This window comes from Chlorocebus sabaeus, chromosome 11 (assembly GCF_047675955.1).
Source record: "Chlorocebus sabaeus isolate Y175 chromosome 11, mChlSab1.0.hap1, whole genome shotgun sequence".
NCBI lineage: Eukaryota > Metazoa > Chordata > Mammalia > Primates > Cercopithecidae > Chlorocebus > Chlorocebus sabaeus.
In genome coordinates this window covers 75,293,682-75,320,995 of record NC_132914.1, presented here as the reverse complement: position 1 = coordinate 75,320,995, position 27,314 = coordinate 75,293,682, and the positions used below count along the sequence as shown (strand labels likewise).

The following is a 27,314-nucleotide window of genomic DNA, read 5'->3' as shown; positions in this document are numbered from 1 at the left end:
TAAGGTCAGTGTGTAAGGATGATTGAATGTAGACCAGAGCCAGACCGCTTAGGTTCAACTATAGTGCTGCTACTTACTAGCTGTGTGTGCTCAGGTAAGTCACTTAAACAAGCTATATTTAAATTGCTTCATCTGTAAAATGGACACAGTAATGATATGCTCACTTCTTGCAGTGATGTTGAGCTACCAATGAGTTAATGTATATATAACATGCATAGAGCATTGTCTAGCACATTATAAGTACTATATAAATACTATCTTTAAAAATACTAGCTATTTTATGCATTAGAGTTTCTAGAGTCACTAAAATAGCTCATATCTTGAATATGAAATTAGAGGAAGCATTAAGATTAGGAATCTCTGGTGTAAAAGATGGATCTTTTTAACACAGCTCAAGTAACTCTAACCTTTCACACACTGTTATGCATACTTCAGTCATTTCAAAGTTTACTAAATGAGAAATGAGGGAGGATCAAGGCAGAAGCAGGATTAAAGTATATCTACCCCTCACTCCTGTGCCTTAATTTTAATTTTTACTCCACAGAATTCTTAGATTAGTTTGTGTTTGGTCATGTGACTTAAAGTAGAATTTTAGGTTATATTCTTGGCTCAACTATTTATACCATGACACCTGAAGATAACTTCAATTTCCACCAAATTAAAATATGCAACTTTTATCCCAATTTTCCAGGGTGTTTTCTACTTTATAAACAGAGACTTTTCAAAGAAGTTCATTATGAGTAAGAGGCCTTTCTCTGACTAATTCCTAATTACTGACAGATTCATATCCCCCAGTGTTTAAAGTAATTTCAAAAAGAGGAGAAAGAGATAAGCCTTTGCATGCTTCAAGAAATTTTGAATTCTCAGAATGCTGATTAACTAACTTTTTGAGTTACACCTAGAGTACATGGAAAAAATGAAACTTTATTCCCATTTAAATGACTTCAAGACATTCTTTGTGGTTGCATGAGAAAATCCTAAATTAAACATCTTCATTCATTACTATTTTATTGAGTCTTTTGTAACTTTAATCTGTAAAACATATTTTTAAACATTTTCAAAAGAGTTAACTTTATGATTCAACTTTTTCAGGACTCATAGCATAAATACTTTTTTTTTTTTTTTTTTTGAGACGGAGTCTCACTCTGTTACCCAGGTTGGGGTACAGTGGTGAGATCTTGGCTCACTGCAACCTCCACTTTCCGGGTTCAAGCAATTCTCCTGCTTCAGCCTCCCAAGTAGCTGGGATTACTGGTGTGCACCACCATGTCCAGCTAATTTTTTGTATTTTTAGTAGAGATGGAGTTTCACAATGTTGGCCAGGCTGGTCTCGAACTCCTGACCTCTGGTGGTCCATCTGTCTCAGCTTCCTGAAGTGTTGCGATTACAGGTATGAGCCGCCACACCTGGCCAGCATAAACACTTCTAAGCCCCCTTTACTTAAAGAAAACACCATCAAATTAAACTTTTCCTGGGATATCTCCAGCCCTCTTATCTTCTCACATTTTAATTCTAGGCTGAGATACTGGGGCTGCCTCCTACGTCAGCCAACAAGGGCACACTGCATAGGCTGATGAGCAATAGAAAGCCCAACACATCCTGGATATCCTCGCACAATCAACCTTGAACTGAGACCAGCCCCACCACCTGCTGATCAGATCTTACCAGATTCCGCACAGGTAAGAGAACTGAGTCATGACTTAAATTTCAGTGTCCTGTACTCTAACATATGAAAGAACAATTGTATGTGAGTAAACGGGCAAACAATACCAGGGGAAGTTTTCATGTAGGATTTGGGGTATTTTTACTTATTAACATAAGACATGTAGACCATCGATGTATATTTAAATGGACTCATTTGTGAGACTATCCAAGACTTTTTGAAAGATGTTAGGGAACAAAAATAGAGGAAACAAGAAGTCTGAATCATGTTTTAAATGAAGCAGAATCAAAAAGGAAGGACAAAAGCTATAACAGGATTTTTAAAAAAACTAATGCGTTAAGCAGAGACTAACTAGATGTCATCAAACCAATTTCCCTCTCCTCCTGGGCACACAGCTGAACCATATAACCTAGTTTCTTTTACAGTCAGATGTGGTCACGCAGCTGTTCTAGACAAATGAATGTAGGCAGAACTCATATGCATGACTTCCAGGCCTGATACATACAAAATGTTCTCACACCCTGGTTCTTCCCCCTCTTTTGCCATTTGCCTGTTGAATATCAATGCCTAGGGTGACACTGGAAATCTGGTTGGGGAACAACAGAATTACCATCCATCTTATTCGCTGAATGACTTCGTGGAGTGCATTCCCCAAGTGAAGATCAGAAACATCAGTGAAGGTTTTATGTGAAGAACAAATTAGCTTCTTTGTGTTAAGTTACTGAGATTTTGATATTTCTCTGTTTTAGAAATTAATGTTAACTAATATAGTTAACACATTATTCTTGTATTCTTGCATATATTGCATGTATTCTTGCAAAATACAAAATGCTCTTGAGTACAATATGCCTGTAACATATATTATTATATGTAGAACTCAGTTGTTAAAAAACATTTGAAACAACTACTTAAGAATATTTCTGTGTGTGTGTGTGTGTGTATATATATACACACATGTGTGTGTGTATTGTGCATATTATAATTAATTTACTGAATAACTGGATGGCTACAAAAATATGAAAACATCATCCTGTGAGTCACATGTGGGCATGTACTGTGTCTGTATTATTCACCACTGAATGCACAGTGCCTGGTATGCTGCTTGACACATAGGATGAACTCGATAAATATTTTTAATAGACATATACATGTATACATAATTCAGCTTATGATTATGATAAGCTTATGATCCCTGTTCTTTCTGTATTCTTTTCCCAGGAGCCCTAATGCCTCCCACAATTCCCGCTCTCTTTTATTGAGATGAGACACAATAGCTCTCTATCCTGGAGAAACAATCTTCATATCCCACCGTCTCCCACTCCACATCTCTAACTCCAGATTCATCATCTCCTCGCTCTGCTTTCTCATTAAAAAATTCTCTCTCTCTTGCTTGCTATCTTTCTCTGCTAATTTTCTCTAACGGTATAATTTTCCATCTCCTGTGCTTATAATGTAGGTATCTTAATTCTTGCCTGCCTTATGCCCTTATGGGTGGTCTATCTCTGGCTCTATAAACTTTTCCTTTGCAGGGCTTCCCATATCCATTATTTTCCTAATTTTATCCCTACAAATGCCACTGCCATATTTCTTTTTTTTTTTTTTTTTTTTTTGAGACGGGGTCTCGCTCTGTCACCCAGGCTGGAGTGCAGTGGCAGGATCTCAGCTCACTGCAAGCTCCGCCTCCCAGGTTTACGCCATTCTCCTGCCTCAGCCTCCCGAGTAGCTGGGACTACAGGCGCCCGCCACCACGCCCGGCTAGTTTTTGTATTTTTAGTAGAGACAGGGTTTCAACGTGTTAGCCAGGATGGTCTCGATCTCCTGACCTCATGATCCGCCCGTCTCAGCCTCCCAAAGTGCTGGGATTACAGGCTTGAGCCACCGCGCCCGGCTGCCACTGCCATATTTCTAATCTTACCAGCTGCGAGCCAGAGCTCTTGCAATAGTTCCTGAAATCGAACCCCAGAGTTTCTCCCCTAAATTTGTTTTGCCTATTTCCCATAAAGTGTCCTTTCAAAAGCCATCACCATCCTCATGCCATGTTCTATGACTATTTAGTAATCTCTAGGATATAGTATTTTACATAGCTTATAATGTAGTTTAAACTTCTTAGCATAATGATGTTAAGGTCTGTCAAAATAGTGCCTATCTCTAAAACATTATCTTTAAATATTCACATTCCATGACTCTCAGTTAAGAGAAAAGTCATCAATATCATCTAATCCACTGTCCCTCTGATTCTGAAAATTACATTTTATGCAAGCTTTCTGAATAATTTATACTTTCTTAGTTTGTACTTTTCTTATATATGTATTTTAAATATTTTTCCTTTGTCTACAGCTTTTAAATCAGAAAATAGAACTAAAATGTTTCTTTTTCTTATTCACTCCTTTCTATTTCATGTGAGGGTTTTGTACTTTCTCCTCATTCTGAACTCTTAGCTCAATTTTTATCCCTATAAACCTTTTGAAATTCCCAACATACTGCATTGTAGATGTCCCTTGATTTCTTATTCAAACTGCTCCCAAGATATGCTGTCACTCTCCAGATAAACATTCTACATGAGTGTGAGTATATACAGTCAATCATCATTATTCACAAATTCTATATTTGTGAAGTTGCCTACTTGCTAAAATTTATATGTAACCACAAAATCTAAACTCATAGTACTTTCACAGTCACTCATGGCTATGAACAGAACAGTGAAAAAAATGAGTCTCAGACGTTTCCAGCTAAAGCTAAATAAAGTGATACTCTGCCTTCTTATATCAGCTCTAATATCACAACAAATGTTCTTCTATGCCCTATTTAGTGCCACATTTTCCACATTTGTCTGTCTGTGTGTGTGTGTGTGTGTGTGTATGTGTGTTTACTTTTATTTTTTTGAGACGGAATCTCGCTCTGTGGCCCAGGCTGGAGTGCAGTGACGCGGTCTTGGATCACTGCAAGCTCCGCCTCCCGGGTTCACTCCATTCTCCTGCCTCCGCCTCCCAAGTATCTGGGACTACAGGTGCCCGCCACCACACTCAGCTAATTTTTTTTTTTTTTTTTTTTTGTATTTTTTAGTAGAGATGGGGTTTCACCATGTTAGCCAGAATGGTCTCCATCTCCTGACCTCGTGATCTGCCCGCCTCAGCCTCCCGAAGTGCTGGGATTACAGGTGTGAGCCACCGCGCCACGCCTTCTTTTTGTGTTTTTATGCTGAGAATTGTGCTGTTTAAAATGGCCCCCAAACTTGGTGCTGAAGTGTCATATTATGTTCCTAATTGCAAGAAGTCTTCAATGTGTCTCACAGAGAAACTATGCACTAGATAAGCTCCTTTCAGGCCTGAGTTATGGCGCTGTTGGCTGTGTGAGTTCCATATGAATGAATCAGTAGTATGTATTAAATAAAGTGTCTTTAAAGAGAGACACACGTAAAGCAAGGTTATGTATTGATCAGTTGACAAAAATATTGTGGCCAAATACAGGAACCAAAACCTATATCTCTACTAGGGACCACAGTTCAGTATTCACTAATGCAGTGTTTGTGGTGACTCCATAGAACATAAGTACCATGAATAATGATATTGAGTGCACACAGATATATATACATACACACACACACACACACACACATATACATACATACACGTATACATACATACATACATATATTAGACAGAGTCTCACTCCATCACCCAGGCTGGAGTGGTGCAGTGGTGCAATCTTAGCTCACTGCAACTTCTGCCTCCCGGGTTCAGGTGGTTCTCCGGCCTCAGTCTCCCAAGTAGCTGGGAATACAGGCACATGCCACCATGCCTGGCTAACATTTTTAGGGGAGATGGGGTTTTGCCATGTTGGACAGGCTGGTCTTGAACTCCTGACCACGGGTGATCCACCTGCCTTGGCCTCCCAAAGTGTTGGGATTACAGGCATGAATCACTGTGCCCAGCCTTTGAATATATATCTTTATATATAATATATGGGTATATTTATGTATATAATTAGCCATACAAATATATTTGAATAGTGAATATAAAACTGAATTCACACATATGTCCACATTTAAGGAGATTGAGAAAAAAAGAGAAGAGGGGATAGAGTGGAAAGAATAGAGAAGAAAGAAGAGAGAGATGGGAGAAAGAGTGTGCCTTAGACACTCTTGCTTTGCCATTATGTTTTCTGAACTGGGCATTGCCTCCTAAGCTATGTTAAATACACACAAAAATGATAATTATAACTAACAACAACCAAAAATTGGTATGGTTATTAATGATAATAAATGTAATAGTGATGATAAAGAGGAGGATGATAAATTTACTGAATGCTTGTATCATGCCAAGCATTGTGCAAACTAAACTTGGGAATGATTCTAACAACTTCATGAAGATGGTACCATTTTATCCTTATTTTAGATGACAAAAACTCATTTGGCTACATTAGGTTCCCAAGGGGTCCACAGATAGCGAACAGGAGAGATTCAAATGAGGCACTCTGAATCCAGTGGCAAATGAACAACAATCTATCTTAATTAATCATAATTAGCCTCTATAATTCTAAATTTTTAGAAAGTCAGGTAGGGTGGATACCAGGAATGGCCTAGTAGGTATCAGGCTATCAGGGCAAAGCTATAAATCTAATCAAAAGCTATTTTGTACTCTTTTTTTAGGTCGTGTCACCATTCAAACACAAACTTTTCATGAATGAAGTCAGGAAGGGTCACTTATATAGAAGAATTATTTCCTACATGGGTCCTCTCAGATGCATAATGACAAAGAGTAGGTCAAAATCCAGACTCACACAAAGTTTATAGACAAAGTCAATTGGGAAGCTTTTCCGCACATTACTGAGCCTGTGTTTGAAGTCAGACATAACTGAGTTCTAATGCAGGTCTGCCGTTTCACTAGCGTTAGGCCCCAGCCAGGGCCAATTAGACTCAGTTTCCTTATCTATAGAACATGTATAGAAACATTCACCTCATAAGCATTACTGGTGGTGGGAAGGTGAAGTAAAATAGTATCTTCAAAGAATTTAACAAGAGCATAGTACATAACAGGAAATGCTCAAAATGTCAATTACAATTATTAATAGAATATCCTATTGCCTCCCTTTGGGCCTATTCTCTGATTAAGCCAAATATCCCAAATTGTTAATATACTCTAAGAGTTTTACAATCACAACATGTTTTGGGATGTAATAGGACGCAGAAGAAAAACAGGGTCTGAGATGTATTGAAATCTGATACCATCAAAAGAAAATGAACAGAGTGAAACTTTCAACTCCAAAGTTATGTTTCCCTCAAGTTAAATTGGGGGTGCATAATTGAAGACAGTAAGAAAATATTTGTCCTCAAAGCAGTTATAGGCAGCTTCTGACAAGCTAAAAAAGAAGAAAAATCAAGCAAATCAGCAAAACTCCTCCTGTCTCCTTCCCACGTCCTTCACTACAAAATCTGTTACTTAAGAAGCATGTGAAAATCACTCTGAAAAACAGAAGCCACATGTGTTTCTCTCAACAACAGAAAAACCTGGTGGTTTATAATGAATTTATAGAAATCTTGGATTCTTTAGTCTCCATGAACGAGCAGAGGAAGGGCCCTTCAACACTGAATAACCTCAGATATCTCATATTTTCTCATGACTTTCTGGGAAAACTTACACATCTGTTTATAGTGAATGCATTCTAGTAGACCACCTCCCCTCTTCACACAATGCTGATGGAGAACAGGGCCACTTACCCACTGTTGATGTCATCAGTCCTGAGACTTTTCCCAAGGATATCACCATCACTCATATATCCACCCACATCGACTTCAGAAGACATGTCCAGGTCACTGCTTGCTTTTTCATTCATGTCAATCTGTGACATGTTTCCCAGCCGAGAGACAGCAGCTCGACGGAGAGGCGTGGTATACATGAACCTCGAGGGGTCTGTGTGGATGAATCGACTGGTACCACTGCGAGGATAGCCAGCACCCAGGGAGGGAGCATCTCCTGCCTGAAGTCGCGGACATGCCTGGCCCAACCTCCATGTCATGGGGGTGGGTCGACTTGTCAAGTTGGGTATGCTCCTTCCATTCACTTCTGTTGTCACAGTGCTGTCAAATGTTGTCTCCAAGGTGCTGTCAAATAAAATGGAGAAATAACTAAACTCTGGTTCACTTAGGGCCACAACCTAGAATGCATGATGACAGAAAAGGCTAGAGTTGACGGTCATCTCTTATAAACATGTCATCTTCCTGAAAGCTAAACTATATGTTCATTTTGAGGTCAAACTGTGGAAAGGGGCATACATTTTACAGCTTTTGGTTGTTTTCAAAAGAAAGGCCATAAGTACACCTTGGGTAAAACAACATATTGCTTTACATTTTCAACAAATTCTTAACTCATTGTAATCTTCCCAGACCTATTCTGAAAGTTAACTACAATTATGTTTGAATGTCTCCCTACCACCCGGCCTAGATGCATTTCAAGTGCAACTTGTGCCACTATTTTCTAGGACAGGTATTACAAATTCACTTAACAGTGATGGTGGTAGTTGCAGTAACTAATTCCATTGAACTGGAGGTTATACTGAAAAAGACATAGATAGCAGATAGAGATAGAGATAAAAGATAAATAGGTATATGTGTGAATTTTCAGTTTAAGGATAATTATGAATCAAGTTTTATATAAAACAAGAGAGGAAATAGTAAGGGGAAACTGAAATCCCATCTCTGTCATTATAAGAAAAATGTTTGTTTGTAATTATTTTTTCTTTATTGGCTCAAATATATGCAGAATTGAAAAAAACCTGTGGCTTATCTGAGTCCCACGAAGACTGGACATAGTCTCTTCTAAATTCTGCCTCAAATCTGCTATGTTTTTAACGGTTCTCATTCTTCTTGTTTCAGGGTCTTCACCTAGGAAAGCAACATGATAAATTTGCTATTCATGATATTTATTATACTCAAAATAATTGTATACATAGATAAGCAAGTCACCTCTTCTTAAAAGTAAAAGGATATGTAATACATTTCAAATAACTATTATTATCTACAAATTATAATTCTTTCTACAAATAAAATGTGAATAGATATAGTATCACAAGTAATAATTTTAAGTGGTGATAACACAATAACACTTTGTAGGTTTGACCTTAAAATAAAAAATAAATCACTTGGAAATATGCTGTTTACCAATCCATGTTGCTGGGATTAATTAAAAATCTATGATTATGACCTGAGAAAGATGACCGAATAGGAATAGCTCCAGTCTGCAGCTCCCAGTGAGATCAACACAGAAGGTGGGTGATTTCTGCATTTCCAACTAAGGTACCAGGCTCATCTCAATGGGACTGGTCAGACAGTGGGTGCAGCCCACAGAGGGTGAGCAGAAGCAGGGCGGGTTGTTGTCTGACCTGGGTTGCAAAGGGTTGGGGAACTCCCTCCCCAAGCCAAGGCAAGCTGTGAGGGACTGTGCCTCGAGGGACGGAACTATCCGGTCCAGATACTATGCTTTTCCCAGAGTCTTCACAAACTGCACACCAGGAGATTCCATTGGGTGCCTACATGACCAGGGGCCTGGGTTTCAAGCACAAAACTGGGCAGCCATTTGGGCAGACACCGAGCTGGCTGCAGGAGCTTTTTTTTTTGGTACCCCAGTGGCACCTGGAATGCCAGTGAGACAGAACTATCCACTCCCCTGGAAAGGGGCCTGAAGCCAGGGAGCTAAGTGGTGTAGCTCAGTAGATCCCCCCACCATGGAGCCTAGCAAGCTAAGATCTACTGGCTTGAAATTCTTGCTGCCAGCACAGCAGTCTGAAGTACACCTGGGACCCTGGAGCTTGGTTGGGGGAGGGGCGGCTGTCATAACTGAGGCTTGAGTAGGCACTTTTCCACTCATAATGTAAACAAACCTGCTGGGAATTTTGGACTGGGCAGAGCCCACTGCAGCTTGGCAAAGCTGCTGTAGCCAGACTGCCTCTCTAGATTCCTCCTCTTTGGGCAGGGCATCTCTGAAAGAAAGGCAGCAGCCCCAGTCAGGGGCTTACAAATTAAACTCTCATCTCCCTGGGACAGAGCACGTGGGGGAAGGAGCAGCTGTGGGTGCAGCTTCAGCAGACTAAAACATTCTTGCCCACTGGCTCTGAAGAGAGCAGCGGATCTCCCAGCACAGTGCTCTAGCTCTGCTAAGGGAGAGACGACCTCCTCAAGTGGGTCCCTGACGCCCATGCCTCCTGACAAGGAGACACCTCCCAGCAGGTGTTGACAGACTCCTCATACAGGAGAACTCTGGCTGGCATCTGGCGGGTATCCCTCTGGGACCAAGCTTCCAGAGGAAGGAACAGGCAGCAATCATTGCTGTTCTGCAGCCTCTGCTGGTGACACCCAGGCAAACAGGATCTGCAGTGGATCTCCAGCAAACTCCAGAAGATCTGCAGCAGAGGGGCCTGACCATTAGAAGGAAAACTAACAAACAGAAAGGAATAGCATCAATGTCAACAAAAAAGGTGTCCACATAAAAACCCCATTTGAAGGTCACAAACATCAGAGACCAAAGGTAGATAAATCCACAAAGATAAGGAAAAAATAAAAATAAAAAATAAAAAAGGCTAAAAATTCCAAAAACCAGAATGCCTCTTCTCCTCTAAAGGATCACAACTCTTCACCAGCAAGGGAACAAAACTGGACAGAGTATGAGTTTGACGAATTTACAGAAGTAGACTTTAGAAGGTCTCTTCCAAGGCCTTCTCCTCCTTGGAGGAGAAAAAACTCCTCCAAGCTAAAGGAGAATGTTCTAACCCAATGAAAGGAAGCTAAGAACTTTGAAAAAAGGTTAGAGGAATTATTTACTAGAATAATCAGTTTAGTACACAAGAACACAAATGACCTGATGGAGTTGAAAAACACAGCACAAGAACTTCATGAAGCATACACAAGTAGAAATAGCTGAATAGATCAAGGGGAAGAAAGGATATCTGAGATTGAAGATCAACTTAATGAAATACAGCATGAAGACAAGATTAGAGAAAAAAGAATGAAAAGGAACAAACAAAGCCTCCAAGAAACATGGGACTATGTGAAAAGACCAAACCCAGGTTTGATAGGTGTACCTGAAAGTGACGGAAAGAATGGAACCAAGCTGGAAAACACTCTTCAGGATATTATCCAGGAGAACTTGCCCAGCCTAGCAAGACAGGCCAACATTCAAATTCAGGAAATACAAGGAACACCACAAAGATACTCTTTGAGAAGAGCAATCCCAAGCAAGACACATAATTGTCAGATTCACCAAAGTTGAAATGAAGGAAACAACATTAAGGGTAGCCAGAGAGAAAGGTTAGTTACCCACAAAGGGAAGCCTATCAGACTAACAGTGGATCTCTCTGCAGAAACCCACCAACCCAGAGAGAGTAGGGGCTAATATTCAACGTTCTTCTTTTTTATTTTTTTTTTGAGACAGAGTCTCGCTCTGTCACCCAAGCTGGAGTGCAGTGGCACAATCTCGGCTCACTGCAAGCTCCACCTCCTGGGTTCACACCATTCTCCCGCCTCAGCCTTCTGAGTAGCTGGGACTACAGGCGACCTCCCCCAGGCCTGGCTAATTTTTTTGTATTTTTAGTAGAGAGGGGGTTTCGCCGTGTTGGCCAGGATGGCCTTGATCTCCTGACCTTGTGATCCACCGGCCTCGGCCTCCCAAAGTGCTGGGATTACAGGCGTGACCCACTACACCCGGCCTCAACATTCTTAAAGAATTTTCAACCCAGAATTTCATATCCAGCCAAACTAAGCTTCATAAGATTCACGTGCAAAGACTCACATAGGCTCAAAATAAAGGGATTGAGGAATATTTACCAAGCAAATGGAAAGCAAATAAAAGCAGGGATTGCAATTCTAGACTCTGATAAAACAGACATTTTATCTGTTTTAAATATAAAAAAAGACAAAGAAGCTCACTGCACAATGGTAAAGGGATCAACACAACAAGAAGAGCTAACTATCCTAAATGTATATGCACCCAAAACAGAAGCACCCAGATTAATAAAGCAAGTTCTTAGAAACCTACAGAGACTTAGACTCCCACACAATAATAGTGGGAGACTTTAACACCCCATTGTCAATATGAGACAGATCAATGAGACAGAAAATTAACAAAGATATTCAGGACTTGAACTCAACTCTGGACCAAGCGGACCTAATAGACATCCACAGAATTCTCCATCCCAAATAAACAGAATATACATTCTTCTCAGCACCACATCACACCTATTCTAAAACTGATCACAGAATTGGAAGTAAAACACTCCTCAGCAAATGCAAAAGAATGGAAATCCTAGCAAATACTCTCTCAGACCACAGTGCAATCAAATTAGAATTCAAGGTTAAGAAACTCACTTAAAACTGTACAACTACATAGAAACTGAACAACCTGCTCCTAAATGACCACCGGGTAAATAAAGAAATTAAGGCAGAAAGCAATAAGTTCTTTGAAACCAATGAGAATAAAGAAACAAATACCAGAATGTCTGGGACACAGCTAAAGGTGTGTGTAGAGGGAAATTTGTAGCACTAAATGCCCACAGAAGAAAGCAGGAAATATCGAAAAATCAGCACCGTAACATCACAATTAAAAGAACTAGAGAAGCAAGAGCAAACACATTCAAAAGCTAGCAGAAAACAAGAAATCACTAAGATCAGAGCAGAACTGAAGGAGAGAGAGACACAAAAACCCTTCAAAAAAATCAATGAATCCAGAGCTGGTTTTTGAAAAGATTAACAAAATAGATAGACTGCTAGTCAGACTAATAAAGAAGAAAATAGAGAAGCATGAAATAGATGTAATAAAAGATGATAAAGGGGATATCACCACTGATCCCACAGAAACGCAAACTACCATCAAAGAATACTATAAACACTACTATGCACACAAACTAGAAAATCTAGAAGAAATGGATAAATTCCTGGACACATACACCCTCCCAAGACTAAACCAGGAAGAAGTCAAATCCCTGAACAGACCAATAACAAGTTCTGAAATTGAGACAGTAATTAATAGCCTACCAACAAAAAAAAGCCCAGGACCAGATGGATTCACAGCTGAATTCTACCAGAGCTACAAAGAGGAGCTGGTATCATTCCTTCTAAAACTAGTCCAATCAATAGAAAAAGAGGGACACCTCCCTAACTCATTTTATGAGGCCAGCATCATCCTGATACCAAAACCTGGCAGAGACACACAAACACACAAAAAAGAAAAATTCAGGCCAATATCCCTGATGAATATCGATGCAAAAATCCTCAACAAAATACTGGCAAACTGAATCCAGTAACACGTCAAAAAGCTTATCCACTGCCAGTGCGGTAACTCACACCTGTAATCCCAGCACTTTGGGAGGCCGAGTGGGGCAGATCACGAGGTCGGGAGTTTGAGACAATTCTGGCCAACATGGTGAATCCCCATCTCTACTAAAAATACAAAATTAGCTGGGTACAGTGGCATGCACCTGCAGTCCCAGCTACTCAGGAGGCTGAGGCAGGAGAATTGCTTGTACCTAGGAAGCGGAGGTTGCAGTGAGCCGAGATCATGCCTGTGTGATGGAGCAAGACTCCATCTCAAAAAAAAAAAAAGAAAAAAAAGCTTATCCACTATGATCAAGTTGGCTTCATCACTGGGATGCAAGGCTGGTTCAACATATGCAAATCAATAAACATAAACAGAACCAATTGCAAAAACCACATGATTATCTCAATAGATGTAGAAAAGGCCTTTGATAAAATTCAACACCCCTTCATGCTAAGAAATCTCTCAATTACTAGGTATTGATGGAACGTATCTCAAAATAACAAGGGCTATTTATGACAGACCCACAGCCAATATCGTACTGAATGGACAAAAGCTGGAAGCATTCCCTTTGAAAACCTGCACAAGACAAGGATGCCTTCCCTCACCATTCCTATTCAACATAGTATTGGAAGTTCTGGCAAGGGTAATCAGGCAAGAGAAAGAAATAAAGGGTATTCAAATAGGAAGACAGGAAGTCATATTGTCTCTGTTTGCAGATGACATGATTTTATATTTAGAAAACCCCATCTTCTCAGCCAAAAACTCCTTAAGCTGATAAGCAAACTCAGCAAAGTCTCAGGATACAAAATCAATGTGCAAAAATCACAAGCATTCCTATACACAAATAATAGACAAACAGACAAATGAGTGAATTCCCATTCACAATTGCTACAAAGATAATAAAATACCTAGGAATACAACTTACAAGGTATGTGAAGGACCTCTTCAGAAAGAACTACAAAACACAGCTCAAGGAAATAAGAGAGGACACAAACAAATGAAAAAACATTCCATGCTCATGGATAGGAAGAATCAATATCATGAAAATGGCCATACTGCCCAAAGTAATTTAGAGATTCAATGCTATCCCCGTCAGGCTACCAGTAACTTTCTTCATAGAGTTAGAAAAAACTACTTTAAATTTCATTTGGAACGAAAAAAGAGCCTGTATAGCCAAGATAATCCTAAAGGAAAAGAAGAAAGCTGGAAGCATCATGCTACCTGACTTCAAACTATACTCCAAGGCCACAGTAACCAAAACAGCATGGTACTGGTACAAAAACAGATACATAGACCAATGAAACAGAACAGAGGCCTCAGAAATAACACCACACATCTACAACCATCTCATCTTTGACAAACCTGACACACACAAGCAATGGGGAAAGGATTCCCTATTCAATAAATGGTGCTGGGAAAACTGGCTAGCCATATGCAAATAACGAAAATGGATCCCTTCCTTACACTTTATACAAAAATTAACTCAAGATGGACTAAGGACTTGAACCTAAGACCTAAAACCATAAAAACCCTAGAAGAAAACCTAGGCAATACCACTCAGGACATACGCATGGGCAAAGACTTCACGACTAAAACACCAAAAGCAATGGCAACAAAAATCAAAATTGACAAATGGGATCTAATTAAACTAAGGAGCTTCTGCACAGCAAAAGAAACTATCATCAGAGTGAACAGGCAACCTACAGAATGGGAGACAATTTTTGCAATCTATCCATCTGACAAAGAGCTAATATCCAGAATCTACAAGGAATTTAAACAAAGTTACAAGAAAAAACAACCCCATCAAAAAGTGGGTGAAGTATATGAACAGACACTTCTCAAAAGAAGACATTTATGCAGCCAACAAACATATGAAAGAAAGCTCATCATCACTTGTCATTAGAGAAATGCAAATCAAAACCACAATGAGATACCATCTCACGCCGGTCAGAATGGTGATCATTAAAAAGTCAAGAAACAACAGATGCCAGAAAGGATGTGGAGAAATAAGAATGCCTTTACACTGTTGGTGGGAGTATATATTAGTTCAGTCACTGTGGAAGACAGTGTGGCAATTCCTCAAGGATCTAGAACCAGAAATACCATTTGATCCAGCAATCCCATTAATGAGTATATAACCAAAGGATTATAAATCATTCTACTATAAAGACACATGCACATGTATGTTTATTGCAGCACTGTTCGCAATAGCAAAGACTTGTAACCAACCCAAATGTCCATCAAAGATAGACTGCATAAAGAAAATGTGGCACATATACACCATGGAATACTATGCAGCCATAAAAATGGATGAGTTCATGTGCTTTGCAGGGACATGGATGAAGCTAGAAAGCCTGTTGGTAGGTGGGAGGCCAAGGGGAGGTATAGCATTAGGAGAAACACCTAATGTAGATGACGGGTTGATGGGTGCAGCAAACCACCATGGCATGTATATATCTATGTAACATACCTGCACGTTCTGCACATGTACCCCAGAATAAAAAAAAAAAAAAAAACTGTGATCATTAGGATCCTAATTATTTCAAGGTGTTTCTAGGTGTACTCAGAATACTTGAGGTAAATTTGTCCTATGTAGAAAGTACACATTTGGAATCTGGGGAATAAAGTAGAAGCCTTTTATTTTTTTTTAATTTTCAGACAGAGTCTCACTCTGTTGCCCAGGCTGGAGTGCAGTGGCACCATCTTCGATCACTGCAACCTCCACCTCTAGGGTTCAAGCGATCCCCCTGCTTCAGCCTCCCAAGTAGTTGATATCAGGCCCTCACCTCTATGCCCAGCTAATTTTTGTATTTAGTAGAGATGGGGTTTCACCAAGTTGGTCACGTTGCTCTTGAACTCCTGACCTCAAATGATCTGCCTGCCTTGGTGTCCCAAAGTGCTGGGATTTCAGGTGTGAGCCACCATGCCCGGCCAAGGTCTTTTCTTATGGAAGCAAGAGCTTTTGAAGTCTTTCATTAGACTTATGGACAAAGACTGTCAACATTGAATGGTTTTATTTTTAATTACTTCTCCAGTTTCTACAGTTCTACCAATGATACCAGAGCTCAAGTAAATTCCTAGGCATCTAAACCCAAAATGTTTGTACCTAATGAGCATGAAACAAATAGCTCTGCAAGTATGACTAATGCTGGCCTGATACAATCACCACCTATCAACTAGGGGCAGAAGTGTCCTTAAGTCATCTTGTTTATAGTCATCCAATACTTCCCAAGCTAAAGCCAGTGAGTCGAGATAATAGGAAGAACATGAAAAGAGAGTAGTCTAAGCACAATTTTTGTTGTGTTCAATTTGGACCGAAGAGGGTATCTAGTGACGGGCACTTTCGATAAAAGTGAAAACAGAAAGGAAGGAGGGAATTGGAATGGATACGTTAAGAGAAGGACAGGGAAGGAGAGGAGACAGAGAAAAAGGAAGTAGATGGGATGGCTGGGAAGGGAATGGAATGGAAAGAGGTTAGAAGAAAAAGAAAGGGAAGGAAAAGAAAAGCAAAAAATAGTATGTATTAAATTACACTATGAAAATCGTCATATAGAGAAGTCAAGATGCATATTTATAATCTGTTTTAGGAATATAGCTAACTATTTAACCTGTTAATTTACTTCCTTAACATTCAGGCCAGATTTTTAAAAATCTATAACAAATGTGCCCCTTTAACACTTATCATCTCAATCATACAGTTGGTGGGGATTTCCGAGATTGTCTTGCCTTAGCTCTTGGCCATAGCATTCATCTGTCTCACGTGGGACAAGGTCATCTGCCTCTACCTGAAAACCGCAACATTGGAAAGGCATCCACCTCACCAGTAAGAGATGGTTCCTTCCAGTAGCAGTCAAAATGTAAAACATTTATGGGGGATAAGCAATAATTTGTCTCCCTTAAACTTTCACCCAGTGGTTCCAGTGGATCTGAAACCAAATGAACAAATTTACAATAGCTTTACCAAGGCAGCCACTCAAATATTGCAGGACAACTGCTAATTCCTTTACTAGATTTTTCAGGCAAGCATTACTACTTTGTTCATTATTCCTCACTTTGGGTGGTTGCCAAAACAGCCACCATTGTGCTGCCAGCCTGTAAATTTCTTCCCTTGAATTTATAAATCATTTGAACAATTAAAGTATACTTAATAAGAACATCATTATTTCAAACATAAAGTACTGAGAAACTTTGCTGAAGCAAATCTTTTTAAAGAATAATAAAACACATGTTGGGATCTCATGCACATGACAAACTTTCTCTACACTAATTAAATTAACACAATCACTAATCCTATAGATTAACACTATTCTTTTAGCACTCAGAACTGTTAATAACCCTTGAGACTGATCATATTCTTCCTGGAAATTCTTCCCATATTTCTCCTCATACATATAATACAGGGTATTTCAGAAATGGCTATAAAGAAGTCTACCTTTCACTTCCAAATAATCTGATAGAACTATGAAGAAAAAGAAGAGTTTTGTAGAGAAAATCTTACAGACTGCACATAAAATTATTACAGTCAAGGAAGAGAAGGAGTCAAAATCTTGCAGACTGCAAATAAAATTATTACATGCAAAGAAGAAATGAATTCAAACCTGGTCAAAATAAGTGAAGAAGACAAAACTGGAGAAGCACTAAACGCAAGATTCAATATGAAATATTTCATACAGTTATTGACATCATAGATTGTAGGTGAAAGATAAAAAGTCATGAAAGGAGTATGTTGAGATGATCTTTTTTTATTTTCGTGGGGGGAGGTACAAGTAATTGACCTCACACAGATTCCTAGAACGCATCATTACATGTTCCTATCCCTTTCCCCCTTCCCCTAGGAAAATTTTTAAGTTGTAATCCAGCTGCATCTCAATCACTTGCCAACTGGAATATTAAAATTAATATCTCAATTATATTCCATCTTTTTATATTAATTTTAAGAATGTTGTATTTTTAGACATGTCATTTCACTAAATATATTTTCACAACTACTTCATCTCCTTTTCAATTTATTTTTTCCAATCCAACAGGTATCTTAGATCCTTGGATTCTTCTAACTGAATTCATTGTTTATCTGGTTTCTCTCATGTTTTAGAACCACAGCCTCCCTCATTCCTTAGGATTTTTTTCATTATGACATTCACTTATGACATTGCCCTCCTCATGGCAGACAAATGGACCTTTTCTTCCCAACACTTATTGAGCTAAACATAACTGTTGGCTTATTCATGTCACGAAAGATAATAACGAAAGCAGAATTTATTGCAGTAAATGTTTTCAATGACCCACAAAAGGCAAGATAAAACTAAATGTACTCACAAATCCCTAAGGACTGATTGCACAGCCTTAATTATCCTGTAAATTTGTATCTGAGTGAGGTCCAGAGGTTTTGGGGGAAAAACACAATTGCAAAGTCCAAATATAAAAGCAAAAATAAAATTAAATGCTTAGTAACAATAAAAGTTACCAGAAAAATGCACATGAGAAGTGTATTTAATCATAGTAATGTTGGGACTCCTCCTACTTGCATAATCTCAAAGTCAACCATTATTCCTGAAAGAGGCTTCCTATGTGTCAAACACAATGGAATGGCTTCCACACATTTTCCAGAATGGTGTATTCTGAAATCAACTTGAGGTTTTAACATTGGTGCAAAGTGCTTTCTCACTGCTCATAAGGTGTTCTTTGAGTAGAGAAAAAAAATAACAGCGTCAATTTGGTACTTCTACATTACTATTTGGTGGCAGAAAGACCATTTAATCTGTGATCCTGTTCTTAATTTTTAGGCTTTGATTATACACATTGTAATTTACACTGTCAGCATTGCTATCTTTTAATAGGAAATCAAATCTATATGAATAAACCTTATTCTCAGAGAATTATGCCATCTACCCCATCCAAATTACAGATGTTATATAGAGTACAGGTTCCTGATTTATTGTATGAAGAAACTCTAGTTTTGTGGATGGCCCTAGTAGTGATTTGGATGAAAATTTTTAAACTCCTCTGGTTAATCTTGACACTTTGGAGAAAAATAACAAAACATGGCTAAAAGCTTTATAGTTACTTATAAAATATGCTCCTCTACAGTTATAGGACAAATCTTCATCTGTCTAATTTAGGAGGATATCTAAGAGTAAAGAGTTAAACTCGAGGAACCCCACGTAAAAACTAACTTGGAAGAGGCCATTTTGAGTCGTAAGCAGAATCTATTGAAGCACGTGGCAGAAATTCTGAAATTCCTGTGTGCTGTGGGCGTAGATATATTCAACAACTTAACATGTATCATTATTTAGGGAATTGCATCAGAATGCTTCATTATCTGGAGATATGATTATTCATATACAGCTATTTGAATAAACTTCCCCTTACTTTTTCACTTGCATTTTTGAATACTGCTATAAGTAGGAAAAAAAAATACTGAAACAGAATAATCACATAAATACAATAAGCAGATGCTCTTGAAAAACCAAGGCATACTGGCTTCTTTTGAGAGGTTACCCTCTGACAAAAATACTCCAAATTATTTATGCACAAAAAGGCACGTGTCATATATACACCCACCCACAGCCTGCTATAATTTAACTGAGTAAGCATCAAATGCTGTCAGGGGACTGCACTCTGTTCATATCTTTGAAAATACTTATGAGATACTGAGAACAAGATAAATAATACCACTTCAAAAGCAAAAGAGGAATATTATCTAATTCTACAGTTCCAAAGGATCCCAAAAAGAAAAGGCTTCATAAACATTAGACTTTCTCTTGCCTTTGTGCTGCACATAGCCCTTTATGAGAAGCAATTCATTATAGAAACCAGACAATGGTGCAAAAGTAAATCTTCGTGTTGCAGCACCTGGTGTATTCAGATTCAGAAATCACTATTCTGACAACTGTGGAAACACTACTCTTTTAAAACCAAACTGACATGAAAAATTGAACAATATTTGCCTCTGCTGTCTCTCTAAGCTTTCTTCTTCTAAAGCTGGTTTACTAAAAGAATCCAGCAAACCTCGTAAAACATCTTGTAACAGGAGGGTCTACAGTAAGAATAAAAACAAGCCTGCATTTAGCATTAGTTTCATGAATCAGAAACAAAGAGATCACTGTCCAGGTTTAATTCCTTTCAATTTGAGGAGCCCAATATGAAGTCCTTTGTGGAAATACACACTGACATAAAATATGATATGGCCAGTAATTTAATACTTATGGAAGAAGGGACTGCATGATGCAAATATATTTTGGTAGAACAGTGGATTCAGAAATAACAATTAAAACGTTCACAGTTGACATTTAAAGTTTAGTCACAAACTATAGAATTACTTGACCTCTTCTTCTTTAGTTAATTAAAGAATATGCCAGAAGTTACTACTGAAACTCATGTTATCAAAAAGGCCTACTTTCTAAAGTATGAAAACAGTTCATAGTCATCCACAGAGCAGCTTGAATACTTATAATGTGCACATGCAGAACTAGTTTTTGTCAAACGCTGAAACAAAAAAGAAAAGAAAAAAGATAGAAGGCAGCAGAGGCCCCTGCATTTCTGGAAGTGTCACTGCAATGAACAGGGCCTGTCACTGAGGTATAGAAGAAGCCTTCTATTCAGGTAGCACGAAGGCAGCAGAAGAAACTTAACTCTACAGAAAATTTACCCAGGAGGCCCTTCATTATTCATCCCTTATCTGTGATGAGGTCACCTTGAGGGAAGTTGAACAAACAGGCCCCTTTAATGATTAGGTGAACAACATGTTTGGAGTTTTAAAATGTTAACTTATTTATGGATGCCTAGAAGGTACTGGACACTAAGCGAGGCTAATAATGCCCATGGCAGATTTCTGAAATTTACTTTCTCCAAATGAACCTTACCAGTGGTGCTCATAGCTCAGTTTTACCAAAATAAATAAAAAAAAAAAATCATTTCAAGAAACAGGAATTAAAAGTGTAACTATATATTTTTAAAAATCAGTCTAAAAAATGAAAGCTATTTGGCAAATGCAAATAATTTCATAAGAGACTATGAAATTTCTTAAAATCCCATACACGCTTTTAGGAGCAAACTGGACTTACCTAATAAGTCAGTGTAAAGTGCCTGTTCCAGATCACCCAGCATGGTAAGGATGACGTCCTCATCCAGATGAGCCGTCCCTTCCCGCAAACAGCTTTCTCCCTCCTCTTCAGCCCAGCTTCTGCTGATGCTGCTTGGCTTGGAGGACACGTTTTCATCTTCGGACCTACTATCTTCATCACTCTCACCTTCTAAGCCTCTTCTTGTAGACAATTCCTCTAAGTCTTCACTGTCTGACTGGCTGCCCCCAGCAGGCAGGAGGTTCCAGGCTGAGCCGCTGGTGTGATACAGGGACTGCACAGACCGCGAGAGAAACCTGGACAGTGAGCGCCTCTCTGCATAGCTGGCTTCTCTCTGACTGGCCTTGGCAGCGTTTCCAAACCAGTTGGAAATGCGCACCGTGGGTCTCCTCTCCCCATCACTGGTGAGGGAAAGATTGGTCAGAGACTTCTGTTTCTGAAGGCAAGCTCCCTTTCTCCTTACTTCTTTGCTCCGGAACACAGAGAGTTCAGCAGGCCGCTGCATGATTCTTCCAGTGGCTCCTTCCTTTCAATTGGACTTCATATTGTCTTTTTACACTGTGATTGTAACTGATCCATTTGATTTTAATTATCACATGCACTTAAATAAAGGCTCAAGCTCACACATTCACAGAAGATTCTAGAGATACGGTATATATAATTATTTGCCTACAATGTAGCTTGACACATCATTTTACTAAATCAGCAGTACTTACAAATATTTTGCTCGAATATATCTGAAGCAGAAAAGAGTTCACCAAAGACTCTCCTCCAGCTGAAAAGTAGTCCAGGAAGCCAACTACGTTTGCCAGTCTTCATCCAATCACATGTCTCAGCCGGAGGATGGGTCCACATTTCCCTCTCTTGCTTCTGTGTTCCGAAACGCCAGGAGGTGAAGCACGAGCTGAGGTCTCTTGTTTTTTGCTTTTTTTTTCCCTTGCCTTTCACCAGCCCTTAACTGACCTAGGTCTGTAACCCTTTACTCTAATGAGCTGACACAGTGCAGCAAGTACAGCCTCCCCATAGGAGCCCGGGAAGAGCAGGAAATTAAGCACTGAAGCCCAGCCCTGCACGAGCCTCTCACATTTTAGTATTCCACCTGCATTCTCAGATCTATGGCTCTTCCTTGCTGCTGCAGTGGATGCTGCTGGCTGCCATGGCAGCAAACATCCTGCTAAATTAAAATAGAGGCACGGGAACGGCTGTCCAGCCTAGAATGCCACAGGTTTCAGAGCCAAGCCTGTATGAGATCTTCCAGTATTAACCTTATGCACATTTAAATGACTCTCAGCCACCTAATCTCAAACACGAACACACACTCACACCCTCACATACACAACATACACTCCCTGATGCCGAGAATGACAGACTAATTCTCTATAGCTGCAGGCAGCTGAAGCAGGCAGATCTCCCTTCTGAATGTTGGGATTTGTGCTGTAAAAGCACAAATCAAATTCAAGAGTGTAAAGGACCTAAAAAATGAAGCATGACACTCTCCACCCGCTAGGAGATAATGCTTTAAAGGGAAAGACTTCCCTTATCTTTAAAAGAACAAAGTCAAAGGCTTTTTATTTTGAATCCTAAAATCCTAATGTGATGATAAAAATAAAGATTTCTTACAGCCTTTTGGTAAAAACAAAAAGGAAAGAAAAAGAAAAAAAAACTCAGAAGGGTTTTCCCTTGATATTTTGACTCAAAGCATAAAATTGAAAGTTTATGGTCAAGTGTGTGGAACATAATAACGTCACAGATAACACAAAATGCACATTATGTCTTTTGATATTGCATTTTTCCAGGTCTATTTCATAAGACTATCACAGCATAATCAGCTCTTATTTTTTAATGTTTTCATAAAAACAGAAAGCCTAAACATAATTTTCTTGTATTTACCTTGTACTGATATGTACACTACACCATCACAAAATTCTGATTTTAGGACAACTTTAAAAAACAAATATATAGTCTAGCAGAAATCATGGGTACCATTGACAGTTAAGAAGAAGACTATTAACTTTTTAGTATTTAACTTCTGAAGATTTTCTGCTCACAATAAGAAAAATAGGGATTTCTCCTTTATCAAATGAGGGAAAGCGGAGAAATACGCAGAAATATTATCTTCATCATTTTCAGAGCTAATGTGGCAAAATTAATTGAGATTTTCTACCTCCTATTGCCAATCTCAACTAGAGGAAATACCCAATCTCTTATCTATATATATATTAGCATTATAATATGCATTGCCTATAACTTTACACATAATAACTACTGACTTTGCAAAGTTAATTATTCCTTATGCCCCACCTTTCAAGGTAGATCAGACTTAGATCCATTTTATAGATATGCAAAAGGAAATTAGATGGAAAGAACAGCAATTATTTGTGACAGAATTTTGCAATAAAGAAATCTCAGCATTATTGATACTCATTCTCAGTTCTACACTTTTAAAATACTAATTGTGTTTATATAAAATGTGCTAAATAAAATGAGAGTACAAATGTCAGATAATTGAAACTGACAGTTATGCTTCCAAAAACAATTTTGTAAAGTATTTTTTAGAAAACCAAAATGACACTCCCCTTAGAATTCCTAAGCAGAAATTTTTTTTCCTTCATTTTGAGTTATTGTGACTCAGTGAATTTTCAAGACCTGAGACCATAGTGAAATTTGTTCAAATTATGAAATTTCAATGTATTTAACATTTATTACACTAGTATACATGCTAATATACCGTAAAGCCTTACAGATTCACAAAAAAATACAATTCTAATGCTTTACATATCAAAAGAGCTAACTTTACTCATCTGTAAATAAAAGCAATATTTATGCCCTTTCCTTATTCAAAACTGCTCATATATATACAAATCAGTTTAAAACTGTGGTTCTCAAGCTTCATATGTTCAGAACCACTTGGAGGGTTTATTAAAACACAGTTTGCTGTGCCCTAGCCATATAACTGCTCATTCATTGGGACTGGGAGGGTCCTGGGACTTTGTATTTCTAACATATTTCCAGATACTGCTTGCTCTGAAAATCCCCTTTGAGAACTACTATGCTGAGATTAGTGGTTTTCAGCTGGCAATGGTTTTCCCCCAAGGGACGTTTGGCAATATCCGGAAACATTTTTCTTTATCACAACTGTGGGTGTGGTGGTGACATCTAAGGGGAAGTGGCCAATGATGCTGCTAACATCCTACAATGACAAAACAGCCCCAAGCAAAAAAAGAATTATGCATTTTATAACATCAATAGTGCCAAAGTTGAGAAATCCTGCCTTAGATTGTTATATTGCATTTACAAATGGTTTAGAAATTTTAGTGGCATTTAAAACAAAGATGTACTTTTGCTGACATTAACGTCCACTCTGTGTTGGTTACAGCTCTCTCTCAGGTGTCCTTTATTCTATAACCATGCTGAAAGAGCAATCCTAGTCTGGGACGTGTTGATTTGATGACCAAAGGAAAAGAGAGGTGAGAGATCCAAGCAATGGCTCTCAAGTTTCTGCTCAGGAACAGCCCATGTCATTTTTCCACTTGTACTTCATTTGTCAAATTAAATCACATGGTTCTTCCTCATTCAATGAGACAGGAAATTTAATCCTTCTGGAGGTGTAAACCCTGGAAAGGATGGGCTCAGTCCAATGGAGCCAGCAAGGAGGGGATTGTAGAGAGGGCTTATCCAAAGGGGGTTTCTGTCTGTTTCTTTGTTTAAAGACATTGTTATTAACTTGTGGTTATAGTAGGTTTGTCCCAGAACTACATCAGTCCACATTTACCCTGAGCAACAGTGGGGAACCCACTTATTCCTTCTCTGGAGACAGCCATCCTGCTTGCCTTGGGTGTACATTCATATATGGATGTTTTTATATTTGTTTGTATTCACACATATAAATGTATGTTATACAAGGAGGAGGAGGAAGTCACAGTGCAAAGGAGACAAATACGCCCAGTCAGTAGGAAAAATGTGAATCATTCTAATTACGCCAAGACCTAAAATAAGTTATAGCCATTATCATGTGCTAGAAAGGAATGCTTTTCAGCTCTTTAGTAAACATAATTATAATGTGGCTATTTAAGTAAAAGACCTAAACTGATTTGAATTATCTGAGCTTGATCTTCTTGATCTTTATAAACACACACACACACACAAAAGCAATTTCAGTGATCATTTACAGAGACTGCAAATGTCAGATATTTCCCATTTTTAATGCAAAGTCTGGTAGTCAGTAAAAGCACATGTAACCATTCGCTTATCCTTCTGTTTAACCTACATTCTTCTATTTCTAAAATGGTTTCCTGAATTCATCCAATAATTTTAATATTACTTTTTTACAAATGACATGCCAGCTTTATTGATATTGAGCCAGTCCAGCATCTATGAACATTTTTCAGTTGAATATAAATTCCAGATAAAGGTTAAGAAGTGAATTAAACAAATGTTATACATGTTGGTGGATAGTCTTATGCAAAAAAAGGGCAAATGTGAATCTACAGAAAAAAAAATTGAAAAACTTTCTTGAGTACCAGCGGGATGAAAATTTGGGCTAGCTTTACATTTGGCACAATCTCTTGGCAGATGATGAAAGGGATGGCCTCTGAAGACACATTCTTTCTGTCAATGAATGTGAGAATAAAACGCAAGCCAAAGCAGTAAAATCTGCACCATTAATTCAGGCAGCATTGCAATATTGAGGTCATGATTTGAATCTTAGAGGAAAGGCAGGAAGCAATAAGCTACTTCTTCAATGGCACAAATTATATAATACATTTTGCCTGACTATAGTAATTATTGGAGCTACCATCATCAGATTGGGTAAATATAACTAGGTTTCCTCACAAAGAACATCATAAGCAAAAGCAAATTTAAGTGATGTACTTAAAAATTTTGCAGAGATAGGCCGGGCGCGGTGGCTCAAGCCTGTAATCCCAGCACTTTGGGAGGCCGAGACGGGCGGATCACAAGGTCAGGAGATCAAGACCATCCTGGCTAACATGGTGAAACCCTGTCTCTACTAAAAAATACAAAAAACTAGCCGGGCGTGGTGGCGGCGCCTGTAGTCCCAGCTACTCGGGAGGCTGAGGCAGGAGAATGGCGTGAACCCGGGAGGCGGAGCTTGCAGTGAGCCGAGATCTGGCCACTGCACTCCAGCCTGGGCGACAGAGCAAGACTCTGTCTCAAAAAAAAAAAAAAAAAAATTTTGCAGAGATACACTGAAGTCTTATGAAGAATATTCAAATTCAAAAAGTCGTTTATCCAGTATTCTACTTACTGAGTGTCATGCATTTCTGATGCCTATCTTCAAACCATAATTTATTACCTTGTTAAACTTTCATTGCCATTTAATGACGAAGACAATGTTTTTGTAATGTCAATTGAGTTACTGCATTGGTGAAAATTTAAACAGCTAAGCTCTCCAACTAAGCAAATCCCTCTAACACACCTGCATTGCAGTGTGAACCATTCAAGTTTGCTCCTTAATAGTATGGCAAATCTTTACATGTCATACATCTTGTGGGTCATGTGATAGGGATGATTTTCACCTTGGTGTAAGCACAAAAAGATTTTTTTTCTGGGTTACATAACTCAAAAGCAGAGGAGAAATAGTTTCAGACGTGGATTTTTCAGGGGCTCAGTCATTTCTAACAATGACCTTGAATTTGGTCTCTCCTGATTTAGGTTCTGTTTCTTCTATGTTTGATCATTTGAGGGTGGAGGTCACTGTAAGCAGGTCTAATCTTTTCTTTTATTAGTTTTAGGTGTAGTGGATAAAGAGACCACCTCTTTTATAACAACCTCAGGAAAAGTCCTGAGATTGAGTCTTATTTGTTCTGATCAAACTGGATTGGGTCACACATCCAGTCCTCAAACAGTCACTGCAGTCAATGAATAGATTGTTCTCATTGGCTCCACTTACTTCAATTTCAGTTAGATCACAAGAGCAGAGAATGATCCCCAAAGAAAATCAAGGCGCTGTTATCAGAAGATGGGGCAACGGATACGAGACACACAAAACTACACCAGGACTTCCTGGTAGGCTTAATATAGAGCCAACAGAGCTGAAACTATAGAACTCCTAACTCACCTAAGCCTCTTTCTAGACTGTGTACATTTTATTTTCTGTATTATTTTCAGGCCTCTGAACATTATACAGGCTTCATAAATTTATAAAGCCTGCATCTTACCCTGCCAAGACTAACTTCATCAGAATTTTATATCACGAAGGCCACTTCACTTGGGGAGCAGAATTACTCCTCACTGAGGCCCCTACAG

General features: G+C 38.7%; 1 protein-coding gene across 8 annotated transcripts in view; it reads right to left on the bottom strand.

Moving 5' to 3' along the window:
• Positions 1–27,314, bottom strand: part of NAV3 (neuron navigator 3) — a 905,452-nt gene that overhangs the window by 150,064 nt on the left and 728,074 nt on the right. For 7 of the 8 annotated variants that reach the window (XM_008004102.3, XM_008004100.3, XM_008004096.3 and 4 more), the window contains 2 exons: positions 8,435–8,543; positions 7,380–7,763 (listed from right to left, as the gene is read on the bottom strand). In XM_008004102.3, the coding sequence (XP_008002293.3) occupies positions 7,380–7,763; positions 8,435–8,543 (493 nt within the window). Of the gene's footprint in view, positions 1–7,379; positions 7,764–8,434; positions 8,544–21,029; positions 22,878–27,314 lie in introns of those variants that run through there. The other variant, XM_037987693.2, reaches the window with a different exon arrangement.